We start from the raw sequence: 15852 nt of genomic DNA on the forward strand, positions 1-15852 counted from the left end.
TTGGTTCCCTTCCATTTATTTGGGTATTTTTAAAGGAAAAGAGCTAAGGCCCAGTTGGCCAAAGGACTGGATCTCTTGGTAATGTTGTCTCATGTTGGGCTGTATTTCTCCAGCATGAAGCACTCTCTCATGTCAGTGCTCTGGCTTCAGCCTGGATTGAACTTTTATTTATTTATTTAATAGTTGTCTTTTGCCTTGTAATGTACTTTGTGCTGAGAATAAGTACAACATTTGTGTTCTCTCAGAACTAAATATTGTCTTTTCTATATGCTGGGTGGACTATCTTGCTGTCTATAGCAGCTGTGTGTCTATGGGAGAGGGAGCCAAACTCAACACTTGTTGTGAAGCAGGGTCATTCCATTACTTCAAAGCTGCTTCTCTGTCACCTCGAAGAGTTCTGACAGATTCACCAAAATGTGCAGCATTTGTGGTTCTCTGAAGTGCTGCCTCCAAATGTCTTTGTATATGTGCTTCTATAAAGTACCTTTATAAAATTTAACTGCACTTCTAAAGAAGACACAAGGCATATATTTTTACTAGGATGCCTTCAGAAAAGGAATAAAAACTGTCAAAAATAGGTATTTGGAAAGGTCCTCTAAAACATCATTCTTTGGAGCATTGGGTGCATTTTTATACTCCAGTAGAGTAAGTAATAACATGCCAGATGTGTTCATTGAGGTCAAAACTTGAAATAACTATGCTGTGTGTGGAACCAAGTTTATGGTATGCTGCATGGATTGGATTGAAGTGCTCATACAAAGTGGAGTTCTCAGCACTGGCTGCTACTTGGAAATATTCAAGAGCTTCTTGAGTTTTCAACTGGTTTCACTGAAGTGTTGCTGTAGTGGCATAAAAATGTTTTGCAGCTCCCATATCTGAGAGTCTTAGGAAAACAACTTGAAGAAAATCCTGGTTTTAGAATTTGTTGTTATGCAGTTAAATAGCGAAGTTTAGTTTGAAGTTCAAATGTGCCCTTTAGCAAACTGTTTGCCTAAGGCGGCAGCTGGCTGGGAGCTGAGTGCTCTCCAGATGGGAGGTGCTCCTGTTTGCTGACTTTGGGTGTGGAAAGGTGGCTTTTCACAAAGCAATGCCGGGGTGAATGTGGTCATTGACCAGAAACAGCAGATTTCAGGCAGTTGGTGAGATATCACACTGAACCTGCTAACAGGTAACCAGCTCTTCAGGCTGTGTGAGCGTAGAGACGTTTGCTTCAGAGAGCGAGATGGGTAACACATCTTTTTCCTTGCAGTAGATGCTCATTTTTGCCCGTTACATAGTGCTGCTACTGCCTTCTTTTTCATTAAAAAGAATAATAGTTTCTGATTGAGGCTTCTTAGAGTTCAGAAAAGATTTTTTTTCCTCATGGTTTCCCTATCAGCTAAGTATAACAAGATACTGTTTCAACAATGCAAAGCATTTTAGTGAGGCTGAGGAACTGTGGGAACATGTTTCATCAGAAGATAGTAATTATTTTTGCTTTAACTGTGGTGAACAGCTGTTGAATGATATGTTATTTTTTAACTACGGCTACTGTGAATATCTTGTCTAGAGATACAAATAGGGTGTGGAGGGAAAGGCAGAAAATATTTTTAGCCTGAGGATCAAAGTGTATCTACACTTAGTAACACAAGGGGAAAAAAAGGTGGAGGAGAAAATGGGCTTTGTTTAGGGAATCAGTTTTAGCAAGATTAGCTAATACTTACCCCATATGTCCAGATCTAAGTCCGGTTTGAGCCTATGGGGTGTTGTGACTTCAGTACTTCTCTTGAACCTTCTCGTGTTTTCCTGTCCAAGAGGTCCTGCAGTGCTGTTCTGTGCAGCTATTCAGGGCTTCAGTGCTGTGCTACACTACAGCCCTTCCCCCAGCTTTGTCTTTGTCCCCTTAAGGGTAATTCCAGAAGTCCCAAAATTAAATACAAATGAATAAAATATACTTAAATATAACACTCTTGTCAGTATTTGAGCTAGTGGCTTACCTCTGCTAGGCTTTTCTCTGCCACTATGTGATGTAAGAATCTGCTCTAAGGCAGGTGGCCTGATTAGGCTTCACAGAGTTAATACTCTAAACAGAATTTAGAGTATAAAACAGAGTTAGTTTTCTTAATGGAAACATAGAAGAGATAACATAAGAGAATTTTAGGGTTCAGGTTTCCCTCTGGGGACTCCAGTGTTAGGCAACCTATACTTGGTCATAGAAGACTACGTATCCTGAATTTCACCTGTCTTATCAGAACCAGCAAGGATGTTTCTTCAAGTTTCCTCAGTAAGACAGAGAGAGTAGGGATAAACTTAGCTGCTATAAATAAACTCTCTGGCTTTGTTCTGGTGTGTGTTTGTTCTGCACTTGTTTTTGCCCACTTGCTGCTGTTACAGCACAGCCTGATCTCCAGGACAGCACCTAATCCAAGAGTGTGCCCCTTATCTGGAACAGGCAAGGTTCAGTGTGCAGAGGCTGAGGACAGGATGTGTCTGAGCACTCTCTTAAATTAATATTCATTGACTTGTCTTAGCATCTGGCTTCAAGTTATTAGGAGGGAAGATGATGGATTTATTTTCCTCCTTCAAGTTTCATCATGAACCTTGCTTGTGCTGTAGAGTTCAAGTCCAAACAGGAGTTGGATGGTGATACAGAAAGAGGCACCTGTGAACAGTGTATTTTTTCCTGAACATTGTTCTTTTGCTTCTTGAGTTGCATTTCATTTTCTAATATGTTTTTGTTACTGCAGGCTGATTTCTGAGCATAGTGGTAGTATTCTGACTGTGTGCGTATATATATTTTTAAACATATACAAAATTTGCCTTTGCTAGTTTTAGCTTTCATTTTGTGTGGACACTTTGAATATGGACAATATTTTTTAGAGAGTATAAGCCTTACAATTGTCTTTTCACAAAAAAAAATTCAGTTTTGTTTTAGACCTACTGAAGCAGTATGTGTTCATTGGAAATATGTCCATAAAATATTCTTAATGCTTGAAAAAATATATTCCCCTTGTACATATTTAAATATTTTTTTTATTTAAAAAAATTAAGAAAGGGTCTTAAGGGAGCTCTGTGGTGCATGAGTAAGGAGGGACTCTACAGGCTGAGAATTTTTCTCTGAAATGACTTTCAAGTAAGAAAAGTAGTGGTAACACTTGGTATCCCTGGCTTTGTCAAGTGGTGACAGATACCAATTTTCTGTTTGCCATTTAGAAACTAAAAAACCATGAGTGTTTTGACAAGGCCATAAAACTTGTCAGCATTGTGAGGATCAGCTGTTTAATTACCTGTTGCTCCTGGTGGAGAGTGCAAAGGACCTGTGCAGACCTGTTGAGAGGAACAGTGTGACACCCGTGTGTCCCCAGAGCTTCTCTGAGTCCCTGCAGTCCCACCTGCCGGCTGTGGCTGGGGACAGCTGCTGGTGGCAGTCCCGGGGTGGCCTCCAAACCCTGGCAGTGCCTCTGTGTCCACAGACAGTAACCAGGGAGTGTGGCTGGGAAGAGGCTGATACAGACCAAAGCCACTCAAGGTGCACAGTGTGCTGCTGTTGTTCTCAGGTATCAGCCTGGCAGGCTGGGGGGGTTTGACAAGGTGTGTTCCTTTCTCTGTTACTTTAGGTGGTTTCTTTTGCAGAGCATCTCAGAACATAAATTAGGTTAATGCCATATTTAATTTATTTTGTTAGATTTATGTCAACATTTTCATCAACTGTTCATGGAAAAGAATAACTTAATACTTTAAACAGTAACTTTTATCACTTCTGGCCTCTGCTTTTGCTGCAGTTTGAGTGTGGAAGCCTCAGTGCAGAGATAGGTATGGACTATTGACTGGATGTTTCCAAGGGTGGGGAGGAAAGTGCTGAGCTAGTGCTGCTCTAGTACCAACTCACTAGAAAATAGTGGAAGTTGTACCTTCTTTTTCTGGAATGGCAACCTTTGTGGTTTTGTAATCTGAATCTTTGACCTTCCAGCTCTGAGAGTTCATGGACTCCTTGTAACTGTGCCCTAGACTTTTGATCTTGCTGGTACAGGTGCCTGCAAGAGGAGGGAAAACTCTTGCTGCCATAACTTGTGTGATCATTGAAGAATCAGGGCTTTCCCCAGGTTAGGAAATTGCTGCCTCAGAAACGGGAACTCTGCAGAAGATGCTAAGTATGGACTCTTCCAATATTGCTTGAACATGTATTTAAGAAAAACTCTTTTCTTCCTGGGCTATTATAGACTAGAGAGGCAGGTAATTTTGTTTTCAACATGTCTTGCTCCTTGAGCCACTTTTAGAAATAAAGGGTTTTTTTGTGTGGATTTGTTTGGTGGGGGTTTTGTATTGCTGATTTTTTTATTTGTGGCATTTTTGTTTGTTTTCTCTTAATTTCTTCTAAAATGATATACTTGAGAATGAAGTGTAAATTTGAGGTCAAGTACCGATCCAAAAAGAGGATGGATGGCTGTGTGTCTGTTCCTGCCCTCACAGAGGGGCTTTGCCAGGGCTGGTTATCCACTCCTGCATGGGCAGACTTTTGAAACTGGATGGGCATTCTCTTCAGAGCATTTAGTTTGTGCAGGTTTGCCTTATCTACCTGCCACTGATGGGATGTGTGCCCTGTACTCAGCTTTTCATGCTGTCCCTGAAATCTGTCAAGTCAGATTTTGACCCAGGTTTCACACAAGTTAAACCAGCTTTTTAATGGTTCTTTGTACCTACTTGAAAAAAGTAAAGGATTATTATCTTGACAAGCACAGCTCATTTTCTGGTTATATACTAGTAGGTTTTAATTCGTATACAGTTGAGCTTGATTTCTGTTAATCAGTGAGGTCTTTGCTGATCATAATACAAACTAGGTGTCAAATCAAGTGAATAAGATGACTGATAGCTAAAAATATCCTCCCCCCCTTAAAAGAAATTGGGAGTGGGTGGGGAAGGTGTAGGACTCAGAAGTTTCAGGTTAACATTGTGGATCCTGTTACTAAAAATGATTACTGTTTCATGGTGGAATTCACTTGCATTCTGTAGTCTTCATTTGTTCTTGCCATGCAAGTCACTTACTGGAAACTTCTTTGACCATATAGACCTTTTGTAGGTGGTGTAACTTGGGAATTGCTTTTGCAACTGGAACATGTCTGTGCTGTTTAGGGAAGGACTTCAGCCATGAATGGTTATTTTTTGCAAAGTGGCAAAGTATCATCCAAAGTTATTAAAATATGCTGAAAAGCTTCTGTAAATCTTGACATGTTAGAAATGGAAGTTTTGTCCCCCGTGTTGTGTGTGTGGGTCAGTGCAGAGCAGTGCTGGCTGTGGCTGCTGCTCTGGATGAGCAGAGCTGCCATGGTGCACAGCCCTGCTGACATCAACTCTCTTGGCACGTGTTCAGAAAAGGAAACAGAAGACAATCAGTGTTGCATTTGGCATAACTAGCAAGCCCATAAAACTGCCAAATCCTTCTCAGTGTACTCATCCAACTAATGACATTGATGTAGGACATTTACTTAAATGAGTAAAACATACTGTATTTGGTTTTTAAAAGTTCTTGTCTTAAAGTTTCCATTTTCTACTTAATTAGTAACCACAGTCTTTACTTAAATAGCATTTTTTTCTTGTTATTGTTCTTTTGTAGAAAAAAAATGAATTCTGAAAGCTCAGCTCTTACCATGAGTAGTCCTGCTGTAATAAACCAGTGTGCCAGAGGAGGAATGGAACAAGAAAAAATTTGGTAAGCATTATAATTGTCTAAGAGGTTAGTAGGCAGCAATATTGGGAGATGTAGTTTGAAAATTAGGTAAAATAATTATTTGTTTTAACTGATACATTAAGTTTGCATTATTTAACAGCAGAGAAGAAAAAATTATTTTGCTTTTGAGGTTTTAGCAGATGACATGATACAGGGTGTCATGGGGGATGGGCTGTGGAAAAACTCCTGCTCATTTCAGCAGTGCAGCAGTTGTGCTCAGGGAATCTTTCACATATGGCAAATGTTTTAATCTCCCAGTGCTGCTGGGGTGCTGGGCCATGCTGGTACCAGGGCTTTCACTGCTCTGAGGCTCCTGAGATTCCTGTCCTGGGAGACATTACAAAGCCAATAGTTTCTTCTTTGTGTATAGAGAAAAATTTACTCTGTGCTGGAGGAAAAAACAATTGCAATGTTCAAGGGTAGATGTGGAGAAATGCTTACACTTCATAACAAATTTTTTGGTGAAAATTGCCACAGACCATGCAATTTCTAGCACCTGCTTTGTTTCCATGAAGGGAACAGGGTGTTGAAAAGGCTTTGAGACTATTCCACCTGGGTTAATGAGCTTTTTCTTGAGAGCCTGCTGGTTTTTATTTGCTATCGTTTGCTAAGGATTTTTTTGCATTATTTATTTACCATGTGTCAAACAACCAGTAAATTCATGACAGGAAGCATGACACCCATATGAACAAAAACCTACCTTATGTTGTTTTTATTGTCTGAGAAATACTCTTGAAAAGCTAAAGAATTGAAGAAATATTAGCAAATCAATGTTCTGTTTCCTGTTGCATACTGTCAGGAAATAATTTTTTTTTTTTTTGCTTTGGTTTTAATGTAATATTAAACTAACAGCATAATAATACCTGAAAGTAGTTTCTTTTAAACATTTCTTCTGGAACATTCTCAACAAAATCTTTGGATAAAAGGGCAGGATGAGGAAGAACTGTGGGCTTCCCTCCTAACTCACAAATCTACTGAGGGGTGGGAAGTTGACACAAACACTTTCTTCATTTGATGTCTTCTGCTGATTTTTATATCCTGCTTGTGGTATTGAGCTGGGGACAGTTCTGGTTAATATCTTTATCAGTGATCTGATAAAGATGAGGGGATGGAGGGCACTCTCAGTAAATTTGCAGGTTGCATCCCAGACTGGGTGGGAGTGTTGATCTGCTGGGGGTAGCAGGGCTCTGCCGAGGGATCTGGACAGGCTGGATCCATGGGCCAAGGCCAGTGGTGTGAGGTTCAACAAGGTAAAGATAGATCCTGCCTTTGGGTCACAGCAGCCCCCTGCATGTCCAGCTGGGGACAGAGTGGCTGCCTGGAAAGCTGCCTGGCAGGAAAGGATCTGGGGATGTTGGTTGACAGCAGCTGAACATGAGCCCAGGTGGCCAAGAAGGCCAGTGGCATCCTGGCTGTATCAGTGATAGTGTGGCCAGCAGGACCAGGGCAGTGATTGTCCCCCTGTTCTGGGCACTGCTGAGGCCACAGCTCAAATCCTGGGTTCAGTTTTGGGCCCCTCACTACACAAAGACATTGAGGGGCTGGAGTGTGTCCAGAGAAGGGTGAGGGAGCTGGGGAAGGGCTGGAGCACAAGTCTGATGAGGAGCAGCTGAGGGAATTGAGATTGTTTAACCTGGAGATAAGGAGGCCCAGGGAGGACTTTATCAATAGCAGAGTGGTGCATGTCTGGTTAGGTTTCTAAAATACTATTTTTTATTCTGGGCTTCTGTGAATACTACAGTTGAATGAACATTATTTTTCTCAGCCTAATAAAGTGCAATGGTGCACTGCCTTGCTGCATTGTTCTTTTATTGCTGTTTATTCATTGTCTGATTCTTGGAACTTATTTACATTCTGATGGTTCTGGAGTTTTTTTTTTTCATGAAAATATGAGTATTGGTAAGGACTGGTGTTAGTCATAGGAAGATTAGAAATGGCTGTTGTTAAAAGTATCCAGTGACAGGATAATATATTCAATTAAGTCAAAAGCATCCACAGAGAAAAGCCCTGAGCTAGACCTTATCTAACATTTAAACATCATTTAGGATGCATATAAAAGGCTTTGATGTTGCACAAGGCCCCCTAGAAACAGAGGGGAGAGTAAATAATTGACTGAACCCCAGTTACCTTGTGCAGCCATTTACCAAGTCTGCCATTCTGGTGTATCAGTGCTTTGCATCTGCATAGGTTGGTGTATCTACCTGATGAAAAAAGAATTGAATTCTCAAACTTGTAATGCTTCACTTGATTCTGTTGCCTTTTTCCCCTCCCAACATACATAAACAAGATTACAGCAGCAGAAGAATGCTGGTAGCAGCAGAAGTGTGACTGCTGTGAGTGTCTGATAACTGCAGGCTATTGTGGCACAGTTCATGTGCAAACCAAATTAAGCTGCTCTTGATAAGCAGGAAGGTGAAGGAACGTGGTGGATGGTCATAACATCAACAATATCAGCTCTCTGAGCTGGTGTGCAAGAGTGTTGAACAACTGAGGCTTGAGAGCCTTGAAATTGTAGCAGCTCCTAATTTGGCAGATTCTCAGTGTCTTAATGTTGAAAATTGCGAGAAAGGAACTAAAGATTAGGGAGCAAGTGGGAACTGTGTCAATTCATCCAGGCTTTCTGTGAAAGTAGCTGGCTGGCACATTGTTTTTCAAAACAAATGTGCAGGAGAATTGGAAATTTTCCAGGTGTTGTTATTGTGTGTGGATTTTATAACATGCTTCCTCTAGGCTGGATGAAATCTTGCTAGTCACTACTTCATGATGTTACTTAGGATTAAGTCAGGAGGTATTTAATCCTTTTAAAACTAATAATTGAAATTTGGGTTCTGGGTGTCTCATGACAGTTTTGGTGCCTTGGCTTTCTATTTCTGTCTCCAAATATTCTGCCACGTTCCTTATGAAGTATGCAATGTTCTGCTATTTCTATAAGAGTTTTAATCACTTTTAGACAAAATTTCTCTGAAAACTGTCCATGTTATGAATAACTAAATCTATACCTCTTAGAACTAACCAAACAAGCACTGTTTTATGTGGACTCTAATGCGTTCTGACTCTGTACTTATGACTTGGGTTAAACTGAGTTTGAGGACAGAAACATTGTAACATCTTTTCGTTTTCATTTTTGTTTTATGCTGTAACAGACTGTTTTTGTTTCAGCTTTCTTTTCTAATCTCACACTGGTGATTTTGTGGGGAAGGGAAGCTCTTGAAACTCCAGTTCATAGAGTGAGAAGGAAGACATGCTTAGATACTGAATTTAGATATTGCTTAAACTAACTTAAACTAAACCCAGCTCCATCATGGCATACATTGAAAAAGAACAGCTTACTGTCATATCTAAGTGTGCAGATGTTTGGAAACTCTTTGGCATAGAACAAGTAATTATTCTTGAGAATTGTGTAACCTGTACTTGAATCACTTTTTTTTTTTAAATAAAAAAAAGTTCATCTGTTCAATAATGAAATAGAAATAAGAGTCAACTGAGATGAAAACAATACTTGAACTGACATCCCCATGACTGGGTAAAAGCAATAAGGAAAGCAATGGTGAGCAGCTGAAAATCCTCATCTTCACTCCATGAGGAGCAAAGTAGATACCACATAGATCTTACCTGAATGCCTGTGGCTTTAATCACACAGCCCTTGTTCCTCAGTGAGGATCAGGAGGGAGGAGGGAGCAGCTGAGCTGCTGCCTTCTGTACCTCAGACAGACAAGTGCACGGGCTGAGTCGTAGCCTGTGTGGGAAGTCAGGTTTCGTGACAATAAATCATCATGGCTCTGCTGCAGCTTTTGCCAGCTGCCAGTTGATGAAGGAAGAATTATGTGTCTGGAATTACAGTAAGAAGAGAAACAAGTTTCACAACCTTCCCTATTTCTCTTATATCCTTGTTTAATCAGTAGAAATGCGTCATCCTGAAGGACTCAATTAAACTGGCTCTAGTCAAGTGTGGTTTAACTGCAGATGTTTGATTACAAAAGGCACATGCAGGTTCAGGGAATACAAGGTTACAGTGTGTGCAAAAAGGAAGCCCTATAAATTACAGATTAACATTTCAGATAGCTGGGTAAAATTAATCTTATCTGCAAGAGGCCTTGAATTAGTTGCTTTCTAGTATGTCTTATTACAAAGAGAGAAAATGCTTTTCTTGGAAAGCCATAAAATATTCAGGACAGTTAGCATAACCTATTGTATGTTATCACCAACCACTTTTAATAAAGCAGATAAATATTTACTGTATGTATGTGAAGTCACTTGTCTCTTACCTAACTTTCCCAGTTTATTTAAAGTACTCCTCTGCCCATAAAAGGAGTAGTAGAATTGAAAATTGTTACCAGGAAATCACTTGCATTGGGCCTTGCAGCCTGGGAGCAGTCCCTTAAAGGAAGTGGATGAAGATCCAGGAGAGTGAGCAGGACATGGAGAGGGTGACTCATGAGGCTCTGTGGCACACCTACAAACAGTGAGAGATGAGAATGTGATGAAATGGTTAAAGTTAAGTGCACTCACCAACTGCTGACTTTGCCTCATGCATACATGAAATGGGCTTTGTAGCTGAAGAAAATATGCCCCAGAGGCAAATACAAGTTTAAACATATGTTCAATCATTATGTCTTGCAAAACTAAGTATGGATTGCATTTCCTCATCCTGGATGGGATCAAAAACCTCTTGATTTTGCCTTGAGAAAGAAAAGCGCTGGGGCTGCTCCCGGCCCAAGCCCACGAGGTGGCAGCCTTGGTTCGGGTGAGGGGCTGTGCCCACTCCCTCGCTGGCTGCTCGCCTTCCCCCTTCCCACCCCGCCCTTGGCTTTTTTCTGGGATCACATAAGGACATAGCAGCCGAGGTTGTTCAAAAAACACCTTACTAAATTAAGCCTACTGCTTGGTGGGTTTTTGAAGGGGGTTCATTTTTTTTTTTCAATTTTGGTGAGAGATCATCACTCACGAGGTTCTTGGATAAAGCTGTAACCTGCATCTTGTACATATGATTGCATTGTCTCTAGGTCATACTGCAAATAATTTTTGTTGGTAGTGTGTCTCTTAAAACATTTGCTGAATACTTGGTTATGACTATTGGGTCCTGCCTGCTTTTTTAACGTTACATGTCTCTTTATTATAGCTGTTAGCTGAGGGAGAGAGTTAGGACAAACATTTCTGAAATACCTGATTGGTTCCAGTTGAATGTCAAGAAATTTTTATCCAAGTAAAAGGTAATGACATCTTTAGGCTGCCCTCAATGGTATTTTGTTTATGAATGTGTGTTAGTGCATGGCTGATGACAAGGCTTTTGTACTCTGACAAATAAATTGAGTGCTCACAGGGAGTGTATAGAGGGAGTGAAATATATTTCTTTATTAAAGAGCTGCAGAATGCTTTAAAACTGTAACTTTTACTTACTTTGATGTAGGAAAGAAATGTGAAAGTCTGTCAGTCCATCTGTTTTTTAAAAGTATCTTGTTGTATTCTTCCTTATGGACTATCCTGGTGAAATCTAAAAAAAATAGCTTTAATAGAAAATATCACTTTGGACTGTGTGAGTAACTTGCTTGAACAGGAATCACTGGTACTGAGAAGCTGAATCTGTATAACTTTAAATAAGGAACCAGGTTTTCACATTTCAGTATGTGAAATTTTTTAAGCTTCATTTCATTTGCCTCTCCCTGCCCCCCCTCCATGTATTAGAGAGTGCCTGCTATCAGGGTGATAAACAACACAGGTGGTTGGGCTTGGATCACCAATGTTAGTAACTAATGTTAGTAACTAATACACTATGGAAGGATGCCTCACCATCCCTAACTCAGGGTTTGGTCATTTGTAAGTTGAAATTATGATTGTAGGGGATGAAAACATCTCCTTCAGTGTTGTCTTGCAAATACAAAGTAAATGAGTTTGTGTAGTTTAGAACAAGGATGAAATTTGTCATGTGTCTTAGTTCTTATTCATGCTATAGAGCCTCATTTTCTCATTCAGATATGCAGCATCTTGATGTATTTTCTTTTCCTTCTTTATTATCTTCTGAAAAAACCCACAAAAATTGCAGAAATAGTCAAAATTTCTTGTTGAAAAATATGAAACACTTTACAAGCCAAGTAAAGGAAAACACTGCCTTTCCTCCTTCATAGCTGTCATGGCTTAACCCCTTACTAATGACAATGATAGTGTCACCAAAAGTCAGAAATAAAACTCTCTAGCACTGTAATTTTAGTATTAGGAAGAGGCATCACTTTTCTTTGGGTGCCAGATTTTAGGTGAGGAGGATATTTCTGCCTATCCCACTAGGTAACACACTGGTTTAAATCTATGTAGCTTTTACATATTCATTACATTTCCCAAGACTCATACATACATGCTAAACATTCACATGAATTCTTTTGCATATTCAAATAACCTCTTGGAGCTTGTTTATGTCAGAGTAGGCATCAGAGGGTCTCTGGTGGTCATTTGGGGAATATTCTATTCCTCAGATGATCTTATTTGGTCAGAGGCCTCCAAAAAAAAAAAAAGGTACCTTTTCTTTGAGTGCACCCCAACGTGATCTGGCTGAGATGCAGCTTCTTATCAGCATTGCTCAGGCCCATGGTCTTTATGGCTGCAGGAACCACTTGCACACATTAATTCAGGACTCAGCACTGTCCTCTTTAGCTAGCACTAAAGGAATTCGAAGGGCTTAAAGGCTCTTTGTTACAATGACAGCTTTTCCCAGCACTGGCAGTAACGGCAGTTGAAGGGACAGACAAACAGGCCATGCACAGGGGCTTTGCTCACCATCACTGACCTGTGCCCATGCAGCCATCGGCCCCTCCAGCTCCCTCTGCCCTGGGCACGGCCTCCTGGCCTGTCCATGTCCCTGGGGCCGGCTCGGAACAGCTGCCCTGACCAGCTCCACCCCTTGTGCAGCTGCTCACTGGCAGAGCAGGGGACAGTGACTGTGAGTTTCTGCTAATCTCATTGAAACATCTTCATTCTCTCTGGGGGTGCATGTACCTATATAAACCGCAACTTTTTTAAAGTAAAAAACCCCCCAAACCCGCTGATCTACCACTGGTGACCATCTGTTTCCTGTGTGCTTACCCTACTTCTGTTTCTAAAGGTTCTTGGCCTTGGTCATGATTCCTTTTCACTGACTCCAGAATCTGTTCTTATAAACAGTCTGTTTTATTTTATACACTTGTTCAGCATGTATTACAGCTGAGTTTCTAGTTAATACTCTAATACTGATAGGAAGACACTTCTTGCCTCCCTCCCCCCAAAAATGTAGTTCTTACATATGCTTAGTTAATTCTCTGGCTGTAGAGGGAGCTGGTGATAAAGTTTTAAGGAACACAAATGGTATTTCTTTGGGAATATTTACACATTGCAGTATTTGGAAACAGAAGATCAGAAACAAAGGGTGATTTGTAATTTGATCTTTCCTTTGTGGGGGAAGGTAGGCTGGAGGTGAACTGGTTAAATTAACTGCATTTTCCTGTGGGGCCCTGAAAATTTCAATAGCTAAGTGTTGTAAGAGACAATGATTTGAATATGTATCTTTCAAGCTGAATACGTTTGGTCACCTGCCAATCTGTGGGATACAGAAGACAGCTTTTCTGTATTAGGTTGTGATTCCATTGCCTTAAAACTACACAAGGAACTTCTTCAGCAGCCTCGTTTCTTTTGATGTGGAAAGAGAGAACCTGTGTGAATAGGAGTATTAAGGTCATTATGAACAGAAACTTGCTAAAAATATGTGACAAAAAACTACCTGCAAATATTTCAGAATATCCTCTTGTGTTGGTTAGTATGAAGAACTCATGTTTTTCTTTCCTGTCTTTCAACTTAATTATTATAAGAAGCATAAATTAAAAATTAACCTAACCTGTTGGCAGGAATAGTGGTGGTTTGTTGTCATCTTCTGTCAGGCTTTGTACTCAGTGGTGAAGGCCAAGAGCTGACTGTGTTTTATGAGCTGTCTGGTTAGTTATGTTTTCATTTTAAAAAATGGATTCTATAGTTGTTTTTAAAACAGTGAATTTAATTACTACTGTGCTTCTGAGTGTAGAGAAGATTTTTGTTTCAAAGACTCATTAATTGCTGCAAACTGCACCAAAAAGGAGGAGCTCTCAGTTCTTCTCTCTTGGTGTCTCTCCCCAGCCCCACTCTGTACAGAACAGTAGATAAATGTGACTCTATTTTCAAAGCTATATAATGTGTTTGTATTCCACAGATTAAATGCAAGTTGTATGTGACTAGATAGATTAAAAAAAGAAGACACGTTGCACTCAATTTTTAAAAAACTGATGTGTCTTTGCAATTTCTTTAGATACATTCACATCTGACACTTGATAATCCATTATTTATTACTACACAGAGCTAGATCTGGCAGGTTGTACCTGGGCATGCTTCAGCACGTTTCCCTCCCTCTCAAATCTGCTGTTCCCTAACTCAGCACAGGGAGGGAGTCACGCTGAGTCAACTACAGATCAGGAAGGGATTTGTAGCAAAGTGCAGGCAGGGAAGGTGTTGATGTGCTTTTATTGTTCTGCCCTGGTATATAGCACCTTCTCTGTCCCATCCATCAGATTTCATAAGTTTGGAGATTTTTTCCTTCTCCCGGATACCCTCCTTTGTCTAAATTAGCAACTGACCCAAAGAGCTCTTTCATTTTCTTCCCCTGTTCTATGTTGACGTGGGGGCACTGCATAACAAAACAGAAAATTGTGGGAAATATCTGATCTCCATACAAATAAAGAAGAAAGCGGAGAGAAAAAAGAGGATTTAGAGGGCTAAATTAGTTTATCATTAACCATTGAAATTTATTTGATAATCTGCTGGTTTATTATTCCTGCAATAACAAAATGGAAATAAATCTTTTCATTCTCCGTGTGCTGGGCTCTGTGAGTCGCTGCTGCCCGCGCTGTGCTCCCGAGGGCGCTCCTGGCATGGGACCGGCCCTCCTGGGGCTCTTTCCTTTGGAAATATGTCATGTTTTAATTCCAGTTCAACTGTAGCCAAGCTTCTCCCACCTACTGGTGTTTGTCTTTTGTTTTGAAGGACTTCATACAATTATAATACTTGGTTTTGTGGTAGTTTTTTAGTGTACCAAGGTATTGAAAAGGTCGATTCTTTAGCACCAGAACCATTTCTGCATTTCCTCTCTGAAGTTTGTATGTGTCTGGTTTTGCTCATAGTTTGTGTGCTGTATGGGTAGGGCTGGACTTTTCTGACCAGCAGTGTCCTTCAGGTCTGTAGGTGTGCTTTGCAGAGCTTTCTCCTGTCAGGTTGAGCAGATTTCTTTTGCAAGAAGACAGCTGTGGGATGTCCCCTGACTCTGTACACTTACTTTGGAAAAACTGTATATTCTAATATTGTAGTCATAAACAGAATAGTCATTTCTTATGTTCCTCTACTAATGTGTAATTTCATGTGACTGAAGCAGCTGTCCCTGTCTCCCTGAGGAACACAGGCCATGAATGTTCAGCTCCTTGTTTTTCTCATAAAGGTAGGAGAGGATCATGATTTTCTTACCATGCTCCTGCCTCAGGCCTGTCAGCAGCTGGCTTCTACCCACAGAAGCACATAATTGTCACAAAGGGCAGGTAGGAAGATTGACCAAAGACTTGAGAACTGGTAAAAACTTGTTTTGGATTCTGAATCTCTGGTGTCCTTATTTATAGGAAATGGTCTTGTGTTAAATCCCATCAAAGTTCCTGAGTATTATTTCCTTGCCAATTTCAAGTCAAACTGTTTTAATTGGTGATTAAAATACTATTTTTTGTCCAGTCAGGAATCTGTGATTCTTTTGCCAAGATATTGGCAGTCTCCAAAAGTGTCTAATCAATCTCCAGGTCACTGTTGATTTGGGATTTTGCATTGGTAGGTGAATAGATGAGGATAGTTTGTAGTCTTGCGAAGCAACAAGCTGTGTTTCCCTGGAGAGAATGCTGAGCTGTTTTCTCAGCCTAACCCGGCAGTTTAGAGATTGCTCAGGTAAACAACACTGTGGTGCTGCAGAGCAAGATTTGGGATCAGTATGGATGCCGGCTGTCTTGCTTTGTTACAGACTTAGTCAAGAGGCGATTTTAACAAAACACGTGAATTTCTTTTGTTTACAGTGCTAACTTGTGTAGGAAAACAAGCTGAGTTACTCAAGTGCCTGTATTTATTTGAAA

The 15852-nt window shown here is 40.4% G+C and overlaps 1 protein-coding gene across 2 annotated transcripts in view; it reads left to right on the forward strand.

Moving 5' to 3' along the window:
- The window catches only part of ARHGEF3 (Rho guanine nucleotide exchange factor 3), a 107173-nt gene that overhangs the window by 5765 nt on the left and 85556 nt on the right, over positions 1-15852 (forward strand). Inside the window, exon 2 of one of the 2 annotated variants that reach the window (XM_071439737.1) lies at positions 5591-5686. The exons of the other annotated variant lie outside the window; for it this stretch is intronic. Coding sequence (XP_071295838.1) covers positions 5591-5686 — 96 coding nt within the window. The remainder of the gene's footprint in view (positions 1-5590; positions 5687-15852) is intronic. 2 annotated transcript variants of the gene reach the window in all.

This window comes from Agelaius tricolor, unplaced genomic scaffold, assembly GCF_023055355.1.
Source record: "Agelaius tricolor isolate 1412-34295 unplaced genomic scaffold, bAgeTri1.0.p SCAF_14, whole genome shotgun sequence".
NCBI lineage: Eukaryota > Metazoa > Chordata > Aves > Passeriformes > Icteridae > Agelaius > Agelaius tricolor.